This window comes from Psammomys obesus, unplaced genomic scaffold, assembly GCF_907164565.1.
Source record: "Psammomys obesus unplaced genomic scaffold, mPsaObe1.curated_primary_1811, whole genome shotgun sequence".
Lineage (NCBI taxonomy): Eukaryota > Metazoa > Chordata > Mammalia > Rodentia > Muridae > Psammomys > Psammomys obesus.
In genome coordinates this window covers 7910804-7937932 of record NW_026586662.1, presented here as the reverse complement: position 1 = coordinate 7937932, position 27129 = coordinate 7910804, and the positions used below count along the sequence as shown (strand labels likewise).

Genomic DNA, 27129 nt, shown 5'->3' with positions numbered 1-27129 from the left:
TGTGTTTAAAAACATGTGTAATCCCGTGAGGTGTGGTAATTGCCTGCAATTTACCACTTCGGAGCCTGAAAAGTGCTAGGATCCTGCGAGGCTAGCCTTCATTGAGACCTTTTCTCACATACACGCAAAACATGTGTAAACCGTATACGGAAAACTAAGCCCTGAATAAGCAAGATTTAATTATGAATGCATGGTTCCACCTTGGGAGAAGTCTGAAGGCCTAAATTAACACTAGCAGAGTTAAATCAGGGTTTTTATTTTCCTCCCCCTTTTTAAAGTTTTTATTTGAAGGTTTGTGTATTTATTTTTATTTTGTTTAATTATTTGTTTGTATTCAGCTGTGTGCACATGACTCCAAAACTACTCAGAAGCTAGAAAAGGGTGTGGGATCCTCTGGAGTTGGAGTTGTAGGTGGGTGTGCATCCCAGATATGTGAGCCACGAGTTAAACTTGGGTATCTGCTCTAACCACTGACCCCTCTTTCTGGCCCCTCCTTTTATTTTATTTTTATTATTTATTTTTTAAAAGCTTTATTTACTCTTGTATGTGAATGCTCTATTTGCATGTACACCTACATGCCAGAAGAGGGCATCAGATCACATAGATTACTGTGAGTCACAATGTGGTTGTCGGGAATTGAACTCAGGACCTCTGGAAGAGCAGACAGTGCTCTTAACCACTGAGCCATCTTTCCAGGAACCCTCCTCCCTCGTTTATTTTTAAGACCACTAGTACAGTATTAACTAAGAAACTTTTCCTTTCCATTTTGTATGAAATGATCCAAAAAGGAATATTAATTGACACTTTCAAAGTCCTATTTTATTAATAATAACTTCTACAAGTTTAATCTACTTTTATATATGTACACTTCTTCTGGGGTGAGACTTGATAATACATACATTGAAACTCTTGTGACATGCTGTGGCTGATAAATTTGTGTGTGGGGGTGTCTGAGTGTGTGTGGCTGAGGATGGAACACAGGGCTTCCACTCCCTCTGAGTGACATCTCCTGTGTCTAAAATGTATTTTCTCAAGGAAAAGAAGGGAGAAGTGGCAATAATTTCTTTCTTTTCCTACTTCTCTTGGTTTATTGGGAAGAACCAAACAAATTTCGTTATCTTTGTTTTATATTCTACACTTTTTGATTTGTGTACAGGTGAATGTTAAAAGCAACAAAGCAGTTCTAAACTCTTCTTCACCTCCTGGGATCAACATTGTTGTTAGAAGTATCTCACTTAGGTACTTATGTTTTCTGGGACTGTAGCTTCCTAAGAGACAGAGAAGCTAGGCTGTGTTTGAACGTGTGTCTTTCTAGTTCCTTGACTTTAACAGGAATGCAATGTTATCCTGTTTTTCTGTCACCTGACATATATTTAATAGCAAAGATAAAATTTCAGATATAGTAATGTAGATGTATTATTTCTTCACTGCTAAAAACAGTTAATGTGTCTCTTGAGTGCTGCTCATAGGAAAATTACTATCCCTTTATCTTAATATGCTAGGTCGTATTGTTGGCTTGCTTGTGTGCCCCCAGGAGAGGAATGTGGTACTACAGTTTTGAGATTTTGTTACTTGTATTTTACTTAAAATTTTGAACATTTAGTTCTTTACATGATGAAGAACAATAGTTTTAGAATGTGAGTTTTGTTTTATTCTATACTGAAGACTATAGTTTTACCCTTGAGTGATTGATGTTTTCTGGAGTTTCCATGAATTGTGGAGAAATACAAAATTTTTATATTTTATACTCTGGACTTGTGGTAAGAGACCATGATTATAATTCATGGTCTTTGTCTTGAGTACTAAAAAACATACAATTTGTGCAAGACAAGTTTTAGCCTTAAAAATTTTGTGTCTTATATAATAAATTTGAAATTATTAGAATTTTTTATAACTTCTAGGAAATATTATTTATTGACAATGATATTTATGGCTGTCATAAAATAATCTACTATTAAGTGCTTAATAAGTAAAGCCCTTTTGAAAAATTTCATGGTTTTGTGTATCCCTGTCTTCTTATTAAATATGTGACTACTTAAATTATTTTATGTTCATCAAAATTGGAGAAAAAGCAGTAGCTAACATATAGTATATGCAAAATATCATTTAAAAGTTGCTCATATTAATAGTTTTGCCTTGTTGACTGCAATAATTACAACTGCAATGACATATCAACAATGCGTCTCCTCTCTTACATTTTTTTCTTTTTCATGTTTTAAGCAATCAGGACCGAAAAGAAAGGTAAGCCTAATGTTGATGAAATTAAAACATGTCTGTAGCAGTAAAATATCAACTTATATGCTTTGAACAATACCCTAATTAGAGTTTATTACTAAAGCTTACTATTTCAATGATGGGAAACCTATTAATAATATATTGTGATATTTGTGATATCTGTTTCAGTATGATTCTCAATGAATATATAATTGTATGGATGGTTATTATACATTTATTTTTATGTCTGACTGATTTTCTGTAACAATAAAATTTTCAATACCTTAAGAGTAAAGTTGCATACATGTAAATCATTAAGGTCTTTGTAGCAGGAAGACTTGAGTAGGCTAAGGCATGAGGAGTGGGAGATTGAGGATAGGCTTAAGCTAAGCAGCAAGGCCTGCCTGTAGATTGGAACTCATTTTGTAGAGCAGGATAGATTTGCTAATATAACTTTGCATATTTTGTAAAATGGACTGGTGGCCAACTTTTTAAAAAACAGAATAACTGTGTGAAGTATGTAGATATTGCTGTTCTTTGAAATGTGAACTGAATTGTTGCCAAGAATAGAGAAAAGTGGTCACTTTAGACAGGATGACAAGGTTGGCTACGTGGGATAGTTTACAACCTGTAATCTCAGTCCTTAAGCAGGAGGTGAGGCAGTAGGATCCGAGTTGTATTAGCTCAGTCTGGGTCCGAGAGACCTTTAAAAAGTGAAAGGCAGCCAAACCAGTGCTACACAGAGAAGCCCTATCTCTATTGAAGGAAAAAGGGAGAGGAAGAGCTGGGTAGACACTCCTTAATACAGCACTCAGAAACCGTTGGTTGTACTACCCTACAGCTGTATACCCAGCCTGGGAAGTACAATTAAAAAAAAAAAAATGATTATGGATAACAATTCACTTTTCTTATCAAACAAAGCTACTTCTATATAAACAAGTGGGCAAGTAAAGGGAGTACAGGGATAAAGGCAATTGACAGTAAGCTTGACAGACCGAGTTTGATCTCTGTGATACGTATGGAAACATTTTAATATTAAGCTTAAGGGTTTTTTGTTTCCACATTTTAATATAATTAAGAGCAGCTTTTTTTTTTTTTTTTAATTTGTGTAGGAAAGTATGCAGGGCAATTTGGAAACAGTAGCTATGAAGTCTGGAATACAAGCAAAATACATATTGCAACACATTTTAGCACTGTGGGTTATTAAATGATATTCATGTATTCATCCTCATTAGCAATGCATGGTAGTACAGAGTGTCAAATTGCAAAGAGCATAATTCACTAATGCAGTGTATACATGTTATTTAGGCTGTGTATCTATATAATTGTTAAATAATTGTGGGGTTTTGTTAATATTCAGCATTTTTAAATATTTACTGTTTTGTTGCCCATAATTTAAAAAATAGAAGACACAGGAATATTACTGTATTTGCTTCAGGCTTTATTATAGTATGTAACTTTTTAGTATGGAACATGTATATTTTAAGATTAATATAGTATAGTTAGGAGCCCAAGACATTTCTTGTAAGGTAGAATCTCATGTAGTCCATGCTGGCCTTGAACTCACTATGAAATTGAGGTTGACCCTGAACTCCTGGTCCATCTGCTTTCCCAACTGCTGGAATTATAGGCATGTGCCACCATGCTGAGCCCTTAAAAATTAATTTTGAACATTTTAAATTTATTCTTTCACAATTTCATACATACGCAGTATGAATTGCTCTCCTCAGTATCTTCTCTTACCTTTTTCCCTTCCTCAGAACCTCTTTTTCCTAACAAGTACCTACCTACCTACTTCCTTACATCTCCCTCCCTTCTTCCGTCCCTCCCTCACTCCCTCCTTCTTCCAGTCCACTCCACCACACCACAGCACACCACAGCACACCACATTTAATTAGAGTTGCTCGAATGAATATAGGTGAGGGGTTTTTTTTTTACTTAAGGACAGCTTGCCAGTGGCTACACTACTAAGAACTGTCACTTGCCCTTCCCCCAATAATGATTAACTGGCTATGGCTCCTCAAGGAGAGAGGGCCCCCATGAGCTCCTTCCTCATTCATGATGGAATGTTGATAGGCCCAGGCTTATGCAGGTTTTCTAGCCCTTCTTTTTCTTTGGTATATGTCTTCACATATCCTAGACTGTCTTGGAACTCTAGGTAGCTGAATCTTGAATCTATTATTATTATTGTTGTTAATTATGTGTGAGTTATATCTTCCTGTGGGTATGGGCACATGAGCACAGATATATTTGGAGGTTAGAAGCATTGACTCTTCCAACTCTTCCAGGAGCTAGAGTTGTAAGAGAGTGATGTTTGTTCCTCTGCAAGAGTAGTTAAGATTTCTTTTAATTACTAAGCCATCTCTAGTCCCAGACTTGAACTTCTGATTCTCCTGACTCTTACCTCCGGAATGCTAGAATTACATACATGCATACACACACACACACACACACACACACACACACACACACACACACACAAAATCACACACATGTACAATATAAAGTGCTGAAATCAAACACAGGTCTTTGTGTAGGGTAGGCAAACAAGTAGCATCCACTGAGCTAAAAGAAAGCTTAACTTACTTTTTTTTTCATTGTACCATTGCTACCACTGTATGAAAGGCAAGTCTTTTCTGAGTCACACAATTTATATCATCACCAATTTTAAAATCTTGTCAGAGTAGAAAGTGTTTTCATATTCTTGAAACTGTTCTAGTCATTGTTGCTGACACACTTTGCTGGAGTTCAATTCTAAAATTGACATTTAATAATTGTGGGGCTATAGACCAGTTAATCAACTTTTATTGTGCCTCTGTTTTTCAGACATAAAAATGTTGATAATATGTAGCTTGAAAGGTTATCAAGAGAATAAGGAGTCAAAACTTTTGAAGAGCATTAGTATCTCGCACATAGTGTTCATTGTTTGCTGATTGCTCTTACATTTAATAGTACTTTCTTTGTCATTCATATTGTGAGGGCTCTGAGTTTATGTGGAAATATGAAATCCTTGAAAGAATATTCATTTGTGAATTATTTAATAAAATGAATTACATTGTTCTGTACTGAATAAAAAACTACTGAACACTAGTGTGAACATTTGTAAATAGTATAGCTTCTTTAGTTTTCTGCTATTATAAAATAAGTATTTTTAGACACTCAAGGTTGGAAAGTATCTGTTAAACCTCTTGAGTTAGTACTTCTTTTTCCTTCTGTGGTGCTTTTTTCTTGATACTAGCTATAGAACACGTTTGTTTTTTGTTTTGTTTTCTCAAAATTAGTATACTTGGACTTAGATAGATATACTACTAGGGTACTTACTTAATGAAGTTATATTTATTAAAGGTTGTAGGTTGAACCAGGTGTGGTGGCCTATGATTGCACTCCCAGCACCAAGGCAGGAGGATTGTATGTTTGAAGCCAGCCTGTGCTATATATTATGAGACCCCCCTCTAAAGTAATGATAACTAACTGCATATTAAGTTTGACAGTAGTTTAATATTTTTAGACAAGTATATTTCCAGCCATAATGTCTTATGACAAGATAAAAACAAGACATCACTGTTCTAAAACTGATGGATTTGTTCGAAACATATTTTGTACTGATATTAGCGTTGTATTCAAGACCAATTTTATTGAATATTCATTTTTTCTTCAATAGTCACTTTATACATTGAATACTTTTTAAATAAAAACATTTATGCAAAAAACAAAAATTGGGTTGTACTCATTTTGGTAATTTATTCAAACTGATATGTGACAAGTTTTAATGTGAGTTTTATAAACTGGTAAAAAAGCAATTTCAAGAGACAAGGTCTAGATTTTACATTTGAGGAATAAATCTGTAGCTTCCAGAGTGATTACTTTGGAAGGAAGTTAAACATAGTGTCTAGAATCCTAGCTCCCTGAGGCTTAGACAGGAGGGTCTCTTGCATCTGACAATTTGAGATCATAAATGAGGCACTTTTTCTAAAAAAAATAAAGATTCAGGTAAACAAATGACTGCTTTGAAAACTGGTAACTTGAATACATTTACTAAATGTGTGTGCCAACAGTCTGCTGTTGTGGCTCTGGTAGGTGACGGATTAAGTGAGGTACCACAGCTGGTCTCTAGCTGTGGTATTATTTTCTGAATGCAGTTTTATAGCATCAGTTTTTAACCTGACAAGCTATGGCATAAATATATTGTAAGTGGTCCCTTGACTTTGTTGTTTTGAAAACTTTATTTCCTATTTGAATGAAACCATACACATTTCCTTTTGTAGGAAAGAATACCCACCTCATGTCCACAAAGTTGAAAACAACCCTGTAATGTTAACTCATGGCCAAGGTGGAGGTAAGTGTGTAGTTTTGTTTGTTAGCCTGTGAAGAGTTTTGAATGACTGCATGAAAAGTACAACTAGAGAGAATATAGATTCTAGCTTTAGCATCAGTATCAGGCATACTTGAAATCATGTTGAAGACCATACTTTATAACATATTTAAAATTTTTTTTTTTTAAACTGTGGCCTTATTGTCAGGATGGTTGTACAATCAGAGGAGTACAGTTTGAAATCTTTGGATTATATTTATGTTTTTGTTAAAGATCCAAGTGTTAATTATAGATTACCTGTAGCTTTAAAATAGTTTTATATTAGATCAGTTTTGTATTAATGCAGAGATAATATGTATAGAATGCATTTCAATATCAAATGGTTTTCTTTTTGTAAAACAGTGATTTGAATTTATTTTTAATGGGTATCTAGGGTTGCATGCCATGGGCCATGTGTGGAGGTAGAAGACAACTTCTCCCTCCCTTTACCTGCTGAGGCAGTTTGTTTTGTTGTTTCTGCCACACTGCTCCAGGACAGCTAGCCCTGAAATCTGAGGCAACTCCTTCCCACTTGTCGTCACCTTAGAGTGCTGGTGGGATGCATACTTACAGATGCTCACTCTCAACTCAACTTTTCTTTTATATACATCCTGGGATAGAACTCTAGTGGTTGAGCTTGTACTGCAAATGCTTTTACTCTCTGAGCCGTCTTGCCAGCCCAGGATTATTATTTCTCTATTGCAGGCTGTCTTTGAACTTAAATGCTCCTTCTTTAACCTCTGGGGTGGAAGGAACCTAAAGGTGTGTGCTGCTCAGCCCAATCTGGAATGGATGGATGGATTGATTGATCATTTATTTATTTATTCATTTGCTTTTTTGTTTATTAGGTTTATATTTGTTAGTTTTAACCTTGCTGTACATGGATCTGTGTTGATTTTATACATGTATACAGCTGCCCATGGAGGCCAGAAACTTCTGATCCTTCTAGAACTGGAGTTACAGGAAGTTGTGAGCTGCCTAATATGGGTGCTGGGAACTTAGCTTGGTCCTTTTCAAAAGCACTCTACAGATCCTATAATAGCTTTCTTAACATGTGTCTTTCTTGTTTACAGACAAGACTTTGCTTCTTTGTAAACATGATAGTTCCTAGTTCCAAATGCATTAAATTATACCACTTTTTTGTAAGTAAAAATTTTCATGCTCAGTTTCATTATTTCTCATTATCTTGTATTACTCATTTCAAATTTGAATTATTATACTTTGCAGTACATAGTTATGTTAATAGATTAAGTTTAGCAATAACGGCCACCTTTTTCAGTGTCCATTCTGTTATACTTTTATTCTTCATTGAACACTGACTCTAAATTATATTTATTATGTACTTAGGTTCTATGTCTTATGAAAGAGTCCTCTAAATTCAGATTTTATACCTGCATTTTATACAGAAGAGCAAACAGTGCCATAGAATCACTGAACTGTTTGCCCAGGCTTATAAAGCAAGCAGTAGCAGAGATGACCTGAAACCCAGGTCTGTTTAATGCCAAATCTCTTGATCAGTTACTTTGCTCTTCTAATATTCCCAATTGACAAATACATTCCAGAAAGGCTAAGTGATGAGACCTACTATCATTATGTCATTTAGGCAGCCTGTTAGAATACTTAGTTTAGTCAACAATATTAATTAATATTCAAGAGTATTCACTCAGCCAGGCTTTGCAGCACATGCCTTGTATCGTAATCACTTCGTTATGGAGTAGTTTCTCTGGGGTTTCATCACTGTAAAATTAGTTTTTCCTTTGGGACTTAGTAAAGTTCTCTTTGAGGTACTGCAGAACCCCTGTTTCTCCTCAGCTTTTCACTGTCTGATTTGATTATTTTTGTGTAGTTGTTGTTTGTTTGTTTTTGAGACAGGGTTTCTCTATGTAACAGAGCTCTGGCTGTCCTGGACTCACTTTGTAGATAAGGCTGCTCTTGAACTCAGCCATCCACCTGCCTGTGCTTCCCTGAGTGCTGGGATTAAAGGTGTGTTGGGGGGAGGGGTGTTGAACTTTTTAGACAGCCTCATATAGCTCAGCTTCAAACTGTGTATGTCTAATTCTGACTTCAAATTCCTTCCTCTCTTCCTACCCTCTGGGGTGCTCAGATTACAGAATTGTACCACCACCCGTAGCTTTGTTAGTAGGTCTTAATAAATCTGTTCTTCATTCATACAACAATACTTCATTCATTCAGTCAATACTGCTTGATTCTGTCTAATGGTAATATTTTGTTTTCGTTTATTTTGCATTTATTTTTCTGCAGGAAAGTTATACACTCTTTTACATTTGTAAGTTTTTATGGGCAGTACTTAGAAATTTCATTCAGGATAATATTGCATATTTTAAATTGTAAGCATGTGTAGGGGAGGTGTTTTTAAGAGGCTCATGTCCTAGATAGACTCTTGGTTTCTGTAGTGCTGGGCAGTGCATGTCAAGTAAGCACTCTACCAACTGAACAACTTCAGCCTAAGGTGTACTCATTTTGAGAGTAAGAAAAGCTTATATTGGGATGCTACCTCTTTTCTTTAATTATATTAAAGGTAACGGAGCCTTCCATTGTCAGCCTCTTTTGTGTTAGGCAGGTTAGTCTATTCCTGGTTATAGAATAAACTATGGTACTAGCATAATATTGCATATAATACTGCATGGAGCTCACATGTCATTGTTTCTAGTACAGCTCCTAGAATAGTTTTGCCTTTAACAGAAATTACTTGGTACTTACAAGATGATGCAGTGGATAAAAAAGTGCTTGAGCACTTATGTTCCACAACCTGAGTTTGATCCCTCAAATGTGGAAGGAGAGACTTGACTCCACCTCTAACCTCCACGTGTTGTACTATGCTATGCGCATGCCTGCACTCAAAGACACACACATTACCACCACCGTCATCATCAAATGAATTTTAAGATTTAAATAAAAGTCAGGTTCTTGATATTCAAGATGTTTAGTTAGAAAGAGAGAGAGTGTATGTGTGTGTATACATGTGTATATACGTGTGTCTGTGTGTGCTTAGGTCAAGTGTTGCATCCCATGTGTGAAGACCAGAAGACAATCCTACTGTGTGTTTCTCCTTCCCCCCTGTGGCCTCAGGGTACTGAATTTAGCAGTTTTTTTAGTAAGTTACAGTCATGTGCTTTTGCTAGCATTGCTAAGCAGTTTTGAAATAAAAAGTTAAAGCTTATGAGCTAGTAAGTGAAATTATTTTAGGTTTTTGTCAAAATACATTGGATTTGTTGTTTGTTTTGCTTGGTAGTATTTTAATTTTTCTAAGCATGTAGAATAGCATTTATGTAATGAAATGTTAAAACCACCCATTCCTCCCTCCTTTTCATTATTTCCTTAAGCTTCATTTTCATTTTGCAACAGTTTTTAGTATTCCTCTAAAAGTTTAGAACGAATTGATATTATATCTTTGAATATATATTTTAATTACATATTTCATACAGTTATATCTTAGGATTACAATTACAGTCAGCTGATAAATAACTGTTTGATTCACGTGTACAGAAGAAAAGTATCCTCTCATACTCAACCAGTCCATTTTATTATTTAAACACTTTTTTTTAAAGATTTATTTATTATGTGTACAGTGTTCTGCCTGCATGTGTACCTGCAAGCCAGTAGAGGGCACCAGATCTCATTATAGATGGTTGTGAGCCACCATGTGGTTGCTCACAGTTGAACTCAGGACCTCTAGAAGAGCAGCAGCCAGTGCTCTTAACCTCTGAGTCATCTCCTCAGTCCTTATTTAAACACTTAATCTCACTTTTCTATCCATATGCAGTGAGCCTCGTAACTTTGGAGTTGGTGCCTGCAGATTCAGCCACTTTGAGCAATTGTATTCGAAAAAAGAAAATTGCATCTGTCAAAATTCCTTGTGTTTGAACATGTATCTTCTTTTTGTTTGTTTTTATTCACTAAATGGCACAGTTAAATAACTGTATACATAGCATTTACAGTATATTAGGTGCTATAAGCAATCTAGAAATGATTTAAAGTATAGGCAAATATTCACAGGTTATATGTAAGTACTACATTTCTTACAGGTGACAGGCATTTGCAACTTGTAGCCATAAGAAATACAAAGAGAAGACAGTATACTCATCTTTTAATACTATGCATACTATTATATTTACTTGTATTTTAATTAAATGTAACTTGTATTTAAGAAGCATTTGGTAGAAAACTGATATATTTGAGTTGAATAATGTTCACAGATCTTGTGTTTTATTTATAAGATTTAGTGGATATTTGTTTATAAGGAAAGGACTTTTCCTTTATGTTCATTATTGAGTTTAGTTACCAAAAAAACAAAAACTGAGTAGGACCTGGTGTCACAAGCCTTTAATCCTACTACTTGGGAGACAGAGGCAGGCAGATCTCTGTGAGCTCAAGGCCAGCCTGGTCTATAGACTGAGTTCCAAGTCAACCAGGGCTGCATAGTGAGGCAAAGTAAAATAAAACGAATCTGAAGCAACATTTTGTTTAAAGAAACTAAGGGTTTTCTTTGTGATACTCTCTTGTGTTGCCCAGTCTGGTCTGTTTACTCCTGGGCCCAATTTCCCTGCCTTAGCCTTTCAAGTACTCAGAACCCTTAGACTATTTTGCTGTTAACTAAATTCACAAGAAAGTTGTGTTCTAGACACCTGTGTTTATGTACTTTCTGATTTTAGAAATGTTGTCTATGTTCTTTTATATTCAGAGTGTGATAGTATAACTCTTAGTGATCATTTGTTTAGAGATTGCAAAGTAAACTTAAAAACTGCTAACATCTGGATGCTCTAGACTAGTGTGTTTCTCTGTGGAACCTCAAGCGTAAAACCTTGATAAATTTTTTTCTTAAGTTTTTCGTGTCCTTAGGTTGTAGGCTAAGTCTTCAGGTTTTAACTTTATACATGGCTTTATCTCTATAATGTAAAGGGGTAAATCATTTTCAAAGGTGAGTTAGCAACATCTACCATCTCCTCCCCTAAATTCCTCTGCCTCCCAAGTACTATGATTAAAGGCTTGCACTGTGACACCTTGCTACTTTCATCCTTAAATTCGTCATACCATTTTGTCTTCATGTAGTTCATTATCTGGTAAATTCTTGTCCAGTTTTTGTCTTTTGTGGTTTCTGGGTGTTAGAAAAATATATGACTAGTTGGGTGTTGGGGAGCATATGGGAGGCAGAGGCAGGCGGATCTCTGAGTTCAAGGCTAACCTGGTCTACAGAGGGAGTCTACAGCAGCCAGAGTTTGTTAGAGAACCCTGTCTTGAAAAAAAACAAAGAAACAAAAATACTAAAACCAGATTTCTCTCAGCATATTGGCAACAGTAGATCAGTACAAATAAGTATTTTATTATTAAATGAGTGGTAATAGAAGTATAGATTGCTCATGGAAACTACAGATTGATTAATTGACCAGGGTGGGACAAAGGCTTCTTAGCAACTAAGGGTTTGCATTCATCAGATAGATTGGGTTAGAATTTGCTTGTATGGAGAGTAACATATGGAAGAGAATACTCTGGAGAAATGAACCTCTGTGAAATGAAATACAGAATCAAGACTGGTGTGACCAGGGGCCACATGAAGTTTTGGAGTCAGAAGAGAAAAGGAAGTTGGACATGTGGTATATAGCTGTGCTAGACTTGGGATCCAGGAAGCAGGAGGAAGCTTACAACTTTAAGGCCAGCCTGGACTACATAGTGCGTTCATACCAACCTGGTTAACATAAAGACAATTCTCCTATGTTTTTAGGGGGAAATGCACACTCACAAAATTCACCTGAGTAGGTTCAGGGTTAGTTTAATTTAACTTTTTCCAAACCTTTGTACCAAATGTTTTAATTTCTTTATTTTCTTACTACTAATCTAAGAACAGAGCTAACTTGGAAGGAAAGGGGCATGTGTGTGGTTCAGTATGGTGTTTCTGTTGCCTTATTGCTCAACTGAATAAAACGTTGTCATACTAATTAAGTAGTCTGCCATGTGGAAAGCCTGAGAAGGGAAAAACAGGTAAGAGTAGCTTGGACATTATTACTGCCTTAATCTTAAAAGTCTTGATTTTTTGTTTTTGTTTTTCACATGTGTTTAGCATGTGCACACATGTGTGTACACTGGTTGTTAGTGAACAACATGGAAGTTCTCTTCTTCTGTCATGTGAATCCTGAGAAATAAATTCGTGTTGTCAGTATTGGGGGCAAGCACCCCTGTCCACTACCCAACGGGTTATTCTTTATCATACATGTTTATACACTGTCCCATCTTCACTAAAAATTAAAATTTGATAATATGGACTTTAACAATTCTATAGCAAAGATCATAAAGAATTTATTAAATTTAAATTTAGTGCTTTTCACACCCGCTTCCTTTAGGCCATATAGTGAAGAAAACTGAAGACTCGGAATCGTGTATCGAGCCTGAAATTAAGAGGAAAGCACAGCAGAAGCGGCACTGTAGTACTTACCAGCTATCTCCTCTGACCCCCGCCTCAAAGAAGTGTTTGACCCATTTAGAGGTAGGTGGAGAAGTTGCTCTTCTTACTAATCACATAGTATTTTTATTACTATTTTAAAGTCTAATTTTGTAACTGGTGGGGGCAGTCACATGCATACCATGGTGTAGGTGTAGGTCTGTGAACAAGCCTTTGCAAGTTGGTTCTTTCATGCTGGATCCCCAGGATCAGACTCAGGCTGTCAGGCATGCAGGCTTTACTTGCAGAGCCTCTCAGCAGCTCATTCACAGTATCTTTATTTCTCATTACATCCTAGGTGATCTTTCATCTTAGGACCCAAAGAAACCTAGAAAAGTTATTTAATGTTTTTAAAGTTATTTAAAGTTATTAAATGTTTCTGGCTTAAATAGACCATTTTCCTACTTGTCCCAAAATACAGATTTTATTTTTCTGTAAAGAATTTATCAGTGCTTCCCTGTAACACAGTCTAGATAATTGTACTCAGACAAAAACAAAGGAGACAAAATATATTTTTTTTAATATGTGGTTTTATTTGGTTGATTTTTGCTTTGGGAGACGAGGTCTCTCTTAATACCAGCTGATCTGAAACTCGCCTTGTAGCCCAGGGTAACCTCTGATTCATTACAGTCTTTTAGCCTTGGCTTTCAAGTTGTATAATATATATCTATTAAGTTTTTAAAAAATAGGGTGGGAGAAATGCCCCATTTAGTAATTTCCCAAACAAGCCTGAGGACCTGAGTTCAAATCTTCAGAGCCAGGTATGATGGTCATACATGTATTACCAGTGCATTTTAGGTGAGATGGAAGGCAGAGACAGGAAAATTCAGTGTCAAAACAAGATGCTTTGTCTCAAAGTAGGAAGGAAAGGCTGAAACTCAAGCTTGTCCTCTGACCTGTTTATATTCATTCTTTTTACTTCCATTACCCCTTCTCTCTCTTTTCACATCTCTCTCTTTTCTCTCTTTCATCTTTCTCCCCCGACTCCTCCTTCTCTCTCTCTCCCTCTCACTTCTTGCTTCTCTCTTTGCCCAAAAAAAGAAAAAGATTAATTAAAAAAATATTAGTTTGGGTCTAGAGAGATGGCTCAGTGGTTGAGTATATAGTGCTCTCACAGAGGACCTGAGATTAGTTTTAAACACCAAATTAGGCAGCTCACAAGCACCTGAAACTCCAGAAGAAAATCTGATGTTTTCTTCTGGGCTTTACAGGAGCCTACACTCACACATGCACATACTGCCCCAACAAGTACATAATTTAGAAATAAAGTAAACCTTACAGGAAATACTGATTTTTAAGCTTACTATTCGTTCCACAAAATTCAGTCCTTGTTTTTCTTTCCGTGAACCTAGGACTTTGGCATGCTGGGCAGGTACCTGATCACTGACTTACATCCTCATTCAGATTTCACGTAAACAGTGATCTTCAGTGGGTTTATGGTTCGTTTCAGGATCATGTGTTGCATTTGTTTAGAGTATTTCCATCTGGAATAATTCCATCAATTTCTTTTTTGTTTGTTTGAGACAGGGTCTTACTCTGTAGCTCTGGCTGCCCTGCAACTCACTATGTAGACCAGGCTGTCCTGGAACTCAGAGATGCACCTAATTTTGCCTCCTGAGTGCTGGGTTTAACAGTGTCCACCATTTCTCCCAGCAATTCTAGTAATTTCTTTCTTTTTTTCTTTAGTTTTACATTTAAAAAGAAAAAAGAAAAAGGACATTGCTTTATTTCTGCTAGCAGGAGTGGACTGCAGGTGTGCTAGGCTTAGTGCAGGTGTGGATGGGGGAAGAGGTAAGATGTGAATACTGGGCCTGATAATGGAGTAGTAAGTGCTTTCTCTTCAGCCCTTATTTAGTTAATAGAATCATTGTGAGCACATGTGCTCTTATTTTACTTGAATCTTTAATTTTCATATATTTACAAACACATGTGATACCTACTATTGTTTGTGGGTCATCCCTTCAAGCTGGTCCCTGTTGCTTGACATAACCACCATCATTCTTTGCGGTCTCCATTACTTCGTGTAACATGACAGTTTAGACATACTTGTGTTTTTAACCTCTCACCCAAGAGTCATATATCTCTAGGAAGTCATTGTTCCCTTCACATGTCAAGAAGATATTTATTTGGGTACTAATTATAGTCATTGATACTGAGTTTCTATTTATATTTCCTACCCTTAGATAGGGCTAGGAAATACACATGTGTGTATTTGACCCTGAGTTCATTTCAGTGTTTATCTTTTTGCCCTCTGTAGGATTGTAATTCTTTTTGGCCATAGAACTCTGACTCCCATCATCCTTGTTGGATTTATGCATTTGCTCAATTTTCCCCTAATGACCTGTTTGCCAGGTTGACTCAGGCCATGCTGGTGTGTCCTAAAAGAAGAAAAAGAGCTGGGGAGTGGGGAGGAATGAGGAAAGCTCCTTCTCATCACAGCATCCTTCCTCCTTGGGCTACCGGTTCAAAGCCTCAGAACTGCTTCAGGACTGCTTTATGCCTAAAGGCCTTCTTTGACTCCACTTCTGTGCCAGTTGATCCTATTTTCTCTTAGAGAAAAAATTATACACAGTCTCTTTGTAGTCTTTAATATGAAAACAAGGTTAGTGGTTTATCTTTCCATTTAAGACTGTAAGACTCAACACTGCACTACTTTTAAGAAAACAGAATCATTGAATTTAATGTAGTGAAACATCTTTTGGATACATAAAAATCACATTATCTGAGACCGGTTTTTAAAAAATATTTATTTTTTATATATGAGTGCTCTGTCTGCATGTACACCTGCATTCCAGAAGAGGGCAACAGATTCCAGTATAGATGGTTGTAAACCACCATGTGGTTGTTGGGAATTGAACTCATGACCTCTGGAAGAGCACTGAGTGCTCTTAACTGCTAAGCCATTTCTCCAGCCCCAACAGGCTTGTTTTTATTAAGGTCTTTCATGTAGACAGCCTTGGACATAGTATGCAACATTAAATTTGTAGTGTTTTCTTGTTGTAGTTTTGAGGATCAAACTTCATGCTTAAAGGACCTTACCAAAAACCACTCTCCTAACCCTGTAATTTGAAGTTATTTAACGTGGTGATTTTTTTTCTGACCAAATGAGACAAAAATAGGATTTAATCAATTTTTTTCAGCAAGAAATTATAATTAACAAAATTTTAACTTTATGTGAATAAAGTAAATTTTTACTTTGAGCTGTACATATTTATAATTACGTAACTCATCAGCAGAAAGAGGCAAGAGGATTGCCAAGTACAGGATCAGTCTGATCTACACAGTGATTTCCAGGACAACTAGTGCTTTATAGTAAAACCTTTTCTCAGAAAGTCAATAATGGTGAAGTGAAGGAAGGGAGGGAACATTGCATACACGTTAGAGAAACTAAGCATTTTGTTTCGAGGTTCACTTGAGTTTGGGTTTTTATGGTGCTGGAGATATAAACCAAAGCTTAGCTTTATCCCCAGCTTCATAAATTTGCAGCTGGGGAGGTGTATGTGCATGCATGTCTGCCTGCCTGCCTGTTTTCACTTTGTAGCCCAGACCAGCCTTAAACTCTACTCTTCCTTTCTCAGATTTGAAAGTGCTGTGCTTTCAGTGTATGTCACTATTTCTTGCATTAAATTCTTTTTTTTTTTTAATGTTCATTTTAAAGTTAATTATGTGTCTTTGTCTGTGTATATGAACTTTTGAGTCGGGTGCCCTCAGAGGCCAGAGGTGTCAGATCCTGGAGTTTATAGGCTTTTTTGAGCTACATGGGAACTGAGATCAGGGCCTCTACAAGAGCAGGATGTAATCTTAACCACTGAACCATGGTTTGAAATTCTTTATATCTAATTTTTATCATTAAAACTTCAGAGTCTGATTCAGCTAACGGATTGTATTTTGTTTCTAATTGCTACAATTAATTTTATGATATGTGTGTCTTAGCTGATGAAAGGTAAGGATACACTTACTATGTTTTACTATCATTTTTCTAGAAAGAATACCTGGAATTGCTCTTTTCCCAAGCATTTTTAATTTAAATATGTTTTGTTTATCTTTATTGTAGGTGATAAAGTTGAAGCCAAGTACTTAGTGTGTTTCACATTTATTTTTATTTTGCTCGTGTGCTTGTGGTACTGAGAATCACACCTAAGCTCCATTATATGCAACACAGTGCCTCTACCATTCCCAGCCCTTTCCCTTTTGATTCTTAAGGTTAAAAATCAGCTTATCATAGCTAAATACTAGGTTGGATGGCCTTGAAAGCTTTTCTAGCATTCTGATGCTGACCCCAAATATAGGCTGATTTACTCGGGATCTTAGGGAGCCCATGATGGTGACGATAGGAAAACAAAGACTTCATTTTGAGACTTTTAAAAGGAGCTTTTTGATGCTAACGTAAAATACCAAAGTCTTTTCTTTGTTTTGTTTTTGGGGACATAAGGTTTCTGAGCAGCGTGAATGTTGCCCAAAATGTGGAAAAGAAAAAGAAAATCAGACCAAATGTCAAAGTTGTGGTATTGTTTTTCATAATGATTTGCAAAGAAATTACCGACAAGCTATAACTCTGAATGAAACTACTGGACCATTGCTAAGAACTTCAATTCATCAGAACTCTGGAGGACAGAAGTCACAAAACACAGGATTGACAGTTAAAAAGTTTTATGGGAACAGTATGGAAAAAATTCCAGTTGATATTTTGGTGACCTGTGATGCTAGCAGACATAATTACATACAGACAAATGGGAAAGTCATTTTACCTGGAGGAAAAATACCTAAAATCACAAACCCGAAAGAACGAAAGATAAGCATGTCAGACCTAAACGATCCAAGTAAGTATCCTCTTCTTGTTTCCTCCCTTCCTTCCTGAAACTCAAAAACCCGTGGGCTCTAGTGGGCCTTTGGCCCTGGCTCCTAAACATCTGGGGTCCTGGTGTGTGCTACCACACTTAGCCTATCATTTTTTCCTTACAACAATTCTGTGAAATAGATACCATTGTTGTCTCTGATTTCATAGAGGAGAGAAATTGAATCAAATAACCAGTTTCGAAAATAATAAAAGGCCAGTGTTTATTGTGAAACTAGATACCAAAATCAAAGAGATAAATTGATATTTTTGTAGTGATGGCCCTCTGGGCATGTATATTACTCAGTATTAACTGAACATGCATGTGTGGGGTACTAAAAAGAAAACTGCCCCTGTGAATTCACACAGCATGCCTTCTTTACCCACCTCGCTGTTATCAAGGTTACTTACAGAAGTAAGTAGTTCACAGGCAGCTGTATTACCAGAATGTCTTTATCCAACTTTTTATACAGGAAAACTTTAAAGATTATGTATTAACCTAGGGTATTTTAAAACTTTTTTTTTCTTTCCTGTATGAAGCACAGTTTTAGGTTCTGGAATATAAAGTCGATCAAGACATTTTCCCAGCTCTTACAAGTAACGTTTTACAACAAAGAATGATTCAACATTGAAATCAATAAGTAACTGGCTGTCTCTGTGTTTGCATTAGTTTAGGTTGTTCATCAAAAAGTGATTTTTAAGCTAGTATTTTATGACAAAACATGAAGAGTATTGAAGATAGAGAAGTTGACAGAAATTCTTGCTGGTGTCCCTGGAATGAGGAATCGGGGTATACTTAGTATAGTGTGGGTGGCACCAGGGTTATGATAATGAACACAACATCTAAGAGTAACTTGCCACTATAATTGTCTTCATGTTTATAAAGCAAGATTTATTGAACATTATTGGTATAGTGTCTCCTCAGGACCATTACAATTTTAGTGCTTTAGTTACAATTTTAGTGCTTCATATTGAAGGCAGAATTATTTGGCCACATATTTTAAATGTATATTATTTTGAATAGAATTTGTATATTTTCAAATAATACATTGTAAGTCTGAAATAGACCTATGGATAATTCTTGTGAGTTACTGATGTAGATGTGTGGTTCCATGGTAACTATATCATGTTTTATTTTCCTTGTGGTAGTACTGGAGAATTGAACCCAGGGACTCATGCATGCTAAGCTAGTGCTCTATTGCTGACTTGTATCTCCAACCCTGGTAGTAGTAGCTATAGAAGCTCTAAGCCTGAAGAGTTAATTTCATATTTGTCTAATAGTTTTGAAATTGTTATATGTCATTTGCCTATTTTTAACATTTTAGGAGAGACAGCAGACTTATCTGTATATTAATTTTATTTACTTATTCACCTATTTACACATTTGTTTGTATATGAGTCAGTTCTTGCTTTCCAACTCTATGTGAATTCCAGTGATTAAACTCAGGCTGCTGGGCTTGTGCAGCAAACGATTTTACATGCTCAGCCATCTCAAGAGCTTCTCCATTTGCTTTTATTTATCTGATATAGAGAAAATCTAAGACAAATTTGGTATATTTCTCAGTTAAATTTTTAAATGACAAATGAAATGTAAATTTTTTTTAATGTAAGTGTTGGATTTTTTTTATGATTTTAGTCATTTTGTCCAGTGATGATGACGACGACGACAGGACTAATAGACGAGAGAGCATATCCCCGCAGCCTGCTGACTCAGCGTGTTCTTCCCCAGCACCATCTACTGGAAAAGTAGAAGCTGCACTAAATGCAAATACATGCCGAGCAGAGCAAGAACCTAGGAGCAGTTCAGCAGAGTCAGAGTTAAATACAGTTGTCATCCCAAGAAAATCAAGAATGAAGGACCAGGTATGTTCAGATTAAGGTCTTTCCTTTGGGGTGCTACCTGTGTTTTGGAAGAGTAATTTGTTAGTAACAGTAGGGGAAGATGACTTATTCATTAACCCATGCTCAAATACTGTTAAAAGATTCTTAGAAGACCATTGAACTATATACAAAAAAATAAATTACAGTTCAACTAAAGGCTTGAGTGTAAGAATAAAAAAGGCAGTATTATTCTTAACAAAGGTTTTTTTATCCAAGATGTCTGCAACCAGAAATTTTTAAATTTCAATTTTGTAAAATTTGAAATATTTTCCTATATATAAATTAGGTATATGGAGCTAGGAACTAAGTCTAAAAGGAAATTATTTTTATTTGTCACAGTATACATATAACTTTGAGCTAAGTTTTATAGAGTAGTTCTAGTTTACTTGTATTCTCTTCTAAAATTTCTTGCTTTTATTTTACATGTGTATATGTGTAGGTACATGCACATGAATGCAGGTACCAGCAAAAAGACCACAGACATCATATCTTTTGGAGTTGGAATTGCAAGTAATTGTGAGCCATCTGATGTGGGTGCTGAGAACTAAAATTGGCTCCTCTGGAAGAGCAGAATGTGCCTTTAACCAGAGAGCCATTTCTCCAGTACCTCATTTGCCTTTTTAGTGGAAGCCCATCTCTTGTTCAGGTGTGCACTGTTAGTGCTCAGGAAGGTTCAGAGTTGGGAATGGTTCAGACTTTAGGGATGTTTAATCATGCGTGCGTGCATGCGTGTATGTGTGTGTATCTGTATCTGTCTGTGTGTGTATATACATTTCTTAGAAAACCTAACAGGCTAGAAGTTATTTAATTTCAGTGTTTGTCACCATAGTATATAATTATATCTTAGCATATTTTGTAATTTGCTTAAAATTTCCAGAATATTCAGATAAAAAAAAAGATAGTGATGTAAATAAAAAGATTCAGAGAGAGATTTATTAGGCAAATGACATACAATATTGTAATATACTAAATGTTATAAAAGTGAGTGAATAGGGCAGGTGAGATGGCTTTACAACTAAAAGTGCTTGTTAACAAGCTGATAGTGTAATTTCACTTTCCAGGATCTATATGATGGAGAGAATAAAACCAACTCCTACAAATTGTCCTCTGACTTACATGTGCATTGGTATTTTATGTGTACCCCACCAACAAAATTAATAAATGTTTAAAAAAATAAATAACTAAGACTGAGGATTAAAATAGAAAAAAGAATAAAGGACCAGATGTATCCAGCTTTTTGACATTGTAAGGTCGCGGTCACTATAAGGTGATGCCCACTGTAAAGTGAATACAGAGTTCATGCTGGAGACTCGAGCAGTTGAATTATTATTATTATTGTTTTAAATCTCACAGTGTCTTAAGTAAGTTAGTGATTGTGTTCATAGCTGTTGTTGGCTACATATAGCCATCAGAGCATAAGTTGGACATGCTGTCAGATGTAAGCTACAACATAAAAATTATAAGTTAGGGCTGGAAAGATGGCTCAGTTGTTAAGAGCACTGGCTGCTCTTCCAGAGGATCTGGGTTCAATTTCCCAGCAACCACATGGTGGCTCACAACCATCTATAATGAGATCTGGTGTCCTCTTCTTGTATATAGGCACACATGCAGGAAGAATACTGTATAAATAATAAATTAATAAATAAATAAATCTTTAAAAAATTATAAGTTAGTAAGGAAGTACTTGCTAAAGAAAATGAAATATAACTATTTACTAAGTAGACTTTTTAAAATTACTACAAAGTAGTATGCTTTCCTGGTAAGAATCCAAGGTAAGGGGAGGGTTCATTTCTGTTTTGGCACTAGAAAGGAAAGCTATGGCTCTTGGGGAAAGCAGTCAATATTTAAATAATAAAAAAAAAAAACCAAAAAAACTAACATATCTTAAAATTTTTAATATATGTCATTTGACCATATAGAATCCTTCTCAAAAGAATTCTTTCCTCTTTCCCAAGATGTGAAGTTTTTATACAAACAAGATTGTTAACTGAGCATTGTGCCTCACGGCTGCAAACCCTAACACTTGGTAAGCCAAAGCAAGAGGACCGCTGCATGTTTGAGAATATTCTGGGATAGAGTGAGTTCTCTGCCAACCTGGCCTACAAAGTGAAACCCTGTCTCTGCAAACAAACAAACAGAGAGAAGCCAAGCAACAGCAAGACAACATTAGTAATGGGAAAAATTTACTCTTCACTAATACGTAGATGGCTGGACCAATGCCACCAATTGAAGATAAAAATTCAAGCTAAATCAATATATATTACTCTTTAGAGCATCTAACAAGATACAGGAATATTATGTATCATCTAACAAGATACATGAATTTATAAAATGAACATGTTTTGCAGAATGAACATTTTTTTTTAAAGAGGGGAAAAAAACCAGAGCCTTAAGAAATGAGAAACAACTCAAAAATTACTTTTCCAAGCATAACACAAGCAAAATAAGTAGCAGAATTATAGGTACATTTTACTGAAAAGAGATCCAAATCAGTGTATAAAACATGAACATGGTTTGATAGGTTAGTGTAAGGGATATAGCGTCAGTTGGTTCTTTATGTATTTGTAATTTCTTAAAGTCAGAAAGAAATTAAAGGACTAATTGGGGAGATAGCCCTGTCTTTGACATGTCTGCCACACAGTCAGAAGACCTGAGTGCAATCTTTAGCACCCGTGTAGACAGTCAAGTGTGGATTATAATCCAGCACTAGAGAGGCGGGCACAGGTATATTCCTGGGCTTGCTAGTCAGTCAGCCTTAGCCAGGCAGAGAACCCTGAGGTCCTAGTGAGACCCCCGGCACACAAGTGCTTGGGCATTGAAAATGCATAATGTAGGAAAGGTAGTCAACTGTACTAATTTTTTAAAGGTTTTTATTTTTATCTAAATTTATTTTTTATAATTTATTCACTTTACATCCCTACATTGTAGCTATCTCCCTTGTCTCCTCCCAGTCCCTCCCTCCCTTCCTTTTTTCCCTGGGACCCCTCTAGGCCTCAGAAAGGGGGAGCCCTTCTCCCCTACCAACTGACCCCAGCCATCCTCTTTGTTTATGGCCTGGCAAGGTCTCCCCTTGAGGGGGAAGTGATCAAAGAGCTGGCAACAGAGTTCAGAACCCACATGGAGACTGAGCTGCCTTTTGACTACATCTGTGCAGAGGTTCCAGGTCCTCTCCATACATGATCCTTGGTTGGTGTATCAGTCTGCAGGCCATACTGGGCCCATATTTGGCCAAAAGTTTTTTTTAACTGTCCTAGTGCTTCAGATGTGGTTACAAAGATGTAAATTGGTATAACTTCACTGGAGCACTGTTGTGCAATAGTTGCATGTAGGAACCAGACTTTAGAAATGCTTATTGGAAAGAGTTTGTTGTGGGGATAGACTGGGATTATGTACAACAGAGAAGAGTTCAGTAAAATGAATTGGATTTTCATGTGAAAGGAGTATTCAGGTTTTTGATGGGACACTGACCAGAAGGCTTCTGTTTCTCATTTTGGTGGTGCTCTGTAGCAAGGTGTCAATCTTTCAGGTGCCTTCCTTTTAGGATTCTACTGGGAACAGCACTTAAATTTATCTATCATCAGTGAATAGAATAGCTCTCATTTGGAAAGTGACTGTAAACGAAGCCAAAACAAACATGTCCAACATGTTCTTTTAAAAATGTCTTTGTGACCTTTTAACAATTTAGAAAAATACTCAAAGCAAACAGTTGCATAGCTTGAAAAATCAGTATATAAAGTCATAGCTATATGTTGAAGTCTATGTTTTCTTGGAGGGTTCTGGAGTGACAGCTCTCTGACACAGAGTCTCACTTTACAGCCTCATCAGCCCTTAGACTCAGTGGATAGCACAGGCTGGCCTTAAGTTCTCAGATATACCTGTGCCTTAGCTTCCCCAGGGCTGAGGTTACAGATGTGGAAGAAGCCTGGCCCAGGCTCACTTTGGTTAAGGTAATTATCTCTAGTTCCATCGTGATAGGGCAGATGACAGGATATCCTATTTTTATATGTCTGAGAAGTATTTCAGTGTGTCTGTGTAGCGTAATTTTATCTCATCCATCAGTTGAAGTGCACTTAAGTTGTTTTTCTTCTAGTTCTGTAACAACCAGGGAGTGGATATGTCTCTTTGGCAGGCTGGTTCCATATACTTTCCTTAGTAGCATTATTTTTGTTCTATTTTTAATTTTTGGAAAAATCTCTATCTTGTTTCAGTAATTTACAGTGTCCCTTTTGTCTCCATCCTTGCTATCATTTGTCCATCTTTCTGATGATGTTTTGAGATACTTCACAGTGGTTGTGATTTGCATTTCCCTTGTGATTAGTGGTGCTGATCACAATTTTCCTATGCCCGTTAGCCATTTGTGTATCTTCTTTTTCGGAACTATCTGTTTACATCTGTTGTCTCTGTTTTTGTTTGTTTGTTTGTTTTTCGATAAAGTCTCATTTAGTCTGGGCTGGCCTTGAACTTCCTATGTAGCTAAGGATGACTTTGAGCTCCTGTTCTTCCTGCCTCTATCTCCCTCATGCCAGCTAACCCAGTTTTTGATTAATTGGGTTGTGTCAGTGTTCACTGTTGAATTTTTTATGTAGTCAAGATATTCTCCCTTTGTTAGGTATGTAGTTTGTAATTTTTTTCTCATTTTTGTGGGCCTTTTGTGTGTGTGTGCTTTCAGTGTCTTGTATAAAAAGTCCATTGCCATTTCATCATTTGGAAATCTCTCCCTGTGTTTATAGTTTTTAGGTTGTTCATTATGTCTTTAATTCATTTAGAGATGATTTTAAAAGTCTGAAGTGCTCCAAAGAGCAAAACTTTTCTTAGGTAGTTTTGGATTTGGGATAGAGATTATCAATGAGCAGCTCATAAAATATTTGTAAACATTCCAAATCAGAAATACTTCTGATATCATAATTCAGATAAGGTATATGCAGCTTATAAACACAATTAGATTTTATTGAAATTATAAACATAAAATACCGTTTGTTACCATTTGCATTTGTGACTATAAAATAATTCAGTCATTTATTAAACATTTATTTACTTAATATGGGGGGGTGCATATTCACAAAGCAAGTGTGAAGTGTGAGTCAGAGGACAACTGACAGAGTTTTTTACTTCATCTATTTAAGTTGTGGAGGTTGAACTCAGGTCACCAGGCTATCTTTACTTGTTGAGTCATGTCACTGGTTCTAGACCAAGTAATTGATCTGTGTGAATATATAAAATACCCCTCTTAAATATTAATATTCTCCTGAATACTTGCTTTCTAAAAAAAACCTTAAAGCACATCTTAAGTTCAACCACTGTCACTCATCACTAGTATCCATCTATCGAGTCTGCATCTGTCACCTCTGCTCTGCTCTGGGAATATTACTCTTCTGAAGAGACTCTTTTTTTCTTCCCCATGGCAGGGTTTCTTTGTATTGCCTTGGCTATTCTGGAATTCACTCTGTAGACCAGGCTGGCCTTGAATCTAGAGATCTTCCTCTCTCTGCCTTCCAATTGCTGGGCTTAAAGGAATGTGCCACTACCACCTGACAAATAGAGACATTTTTAGTCTTTTCATTTTAGGAAATAGAAGCATATGTAATCTACTGATTTTTACAAAATCATTAGTTGGCATTTTGGCTGTGATTTGAACATAGCCAGCATAATTTTTTAGTCGTGATCACTGTGCTTGAATTTACCTTATAAAAAGCTATAATTTCTGTTTCCTTCCATGTTGAGATAGGACACTCAGTTTATGTAGTAACATTTCTCATATTGGGTCTTCGTGCGTGTGTGCTTGGTTTGCAGCCTTGTTATAGTTCCTTACTATGTGAAAATTTTCTTTTTCTTTTCAGCTTGGCAATGCCATCAGCACACCTCTAAAGCGTCGTAAAATAAACACTCATGGAACTTTAATTCACACTATGTCTTTAAGCTGCCCAAACTATGAAAGTGTCATTTTAAACTGCCGCAGTATACGAGTTGGAACACTCTTCCGACTGTTGGCAGAGCCTGTAATTGTAAGTACTTTCCTAAATTGGCCTTACTGGTAGCAAGAATCAGATGCCACTGACAGTGTTTTTAAAGTTCATTAAGTCATTGAAGTTAATTGAATACCAAAATTATTTAAAGATTTCAGATTGCTTTAAGAATAAATATTCCATTAAAAACTGGTGGATCTGAAGATTTAATGTATGTAAAATTAAAAGTATGTTAGATTACTGTAGGAGATGCTTGTGATGCTCATACTTACAGTTCATTTCTATCATTTAGTATTTTATTATAATGTTGGGTACCCTATTCCAAAAATTCAAAATTCTCTGAAGTCTGAACCTTTGATCACTGACAGGATCTTAAAGGTTTTGTATTGCTGTATATGGGGTATATTATATACTCTAAGCCAGATAAACTGGTGTGTACTCTCAGTTATTTTGGAGGCTGGTATATCAGGATCACCAGGAAGTTGGGTGTGGTGGCGTGGTTATAAGCAAACAAACAAAACAAACCAGCTTGGATACTAAATAAGAGGCACATTCCTCAGTATCAAAAAAAAAAAAAAAAAAAAAAAAGGAAGTTGAATTGGTTTTAGGGGTGGAGATTAGTAATAGACCTTATGCTTAGCATCCTCAATACCTTGATTGCAGTCCTCATCGTTGATTGGGAGAAATGAGTAGCATTTTACATTTTGGAGAATTTAATTTTTTTTGTTTTCATATCAGGGATGTTTAAACACTAAAGTCTAAGTAAATATGCCGCCTTTAGATTCTCTTCTCAAAATATGAAAGATACTTGATTTGGGCTTATTAATTAGGCATAATGTTAAGTTGATATAATTGAAACATTGAAATCATTAGAAAATTAGACCATTTTGAAACCACCAATAAATGATTCAGGGAAAGAGTTATGAGTGAACAAATGGAAACAGTGCCAAAGTCTTGCAGTCACTGCTGAGGCAGGTGGTGAGTAGCAAGACAGCTGGCTTGCGGGACGATATATGGGTGTCAGCCCATAGTCTTCCAGCTGCTACTTTTCTGAGAATGTATGGCCTGGAGGAGATGAGGAAATACCCCTCCAGGGGTTTGTGTGTTTATACAAGTTAAATCTCATGAAAACCCATGTCATGAAGAATAGAGAGGCAAGTTGGTAGTGTAGAGTATATACAGTTGGTATAACCTATTTAATACTGATAGAGTAGTAACGTTACAACAGGTAAAAAAATTAAAAGTTAAAACAAGGATTGATGGATAATTGTTTTAGGTATAAACTTTATGTTGAAGTTTATCTTGATCTCTTTGATATGCTGATGATGTTTTAATTGTGTAGGAAAATATTTTTGTTTTTAAAATACTTCATGCTGAAGGATTTGGGTATGAAGTAATGACTGCTGCCTGCTTTGTGACTTTTTTTTTTTTT

At 36.1% G+C, this 27129-nt stretch overlaps 1 protein-coding gene across 1 annotated transcript in view; it reads left to right on the top strand.

Annotated features, from left to right (window-relative positions):
- The window catches only part of Senp6 (SUMO specific peptidase 6), a 68338-nt gene that overhangs the window by 34241 nt on the left and 6968 nt on the right, over window positions 1-27129 (top strand). The window contains exons 5-10 of the mRNA XM_055602501.1: window positions 2221-2241; window positions 6480-6550; window positions 12922-13064; window positions 17452-17839; window positions 19490-19716; window positions 25572-25736. Coding sequence (XP_055458476.1) covers window positions 2221-2241; window positions 6480-6550; window positions 12922-13064; window positions 17452-17839; window positions 19490-19716; window positions 25572-25736 — 1015 coding nt within the window. The remainder of the gene's footprint in view (window positions 1-2220; window positions 2242-6479; window positions 6551-12921; window positions 13065-17451; window positions 17840-19489; window positions 19717-25571; window positions 25737-27129) is intronic.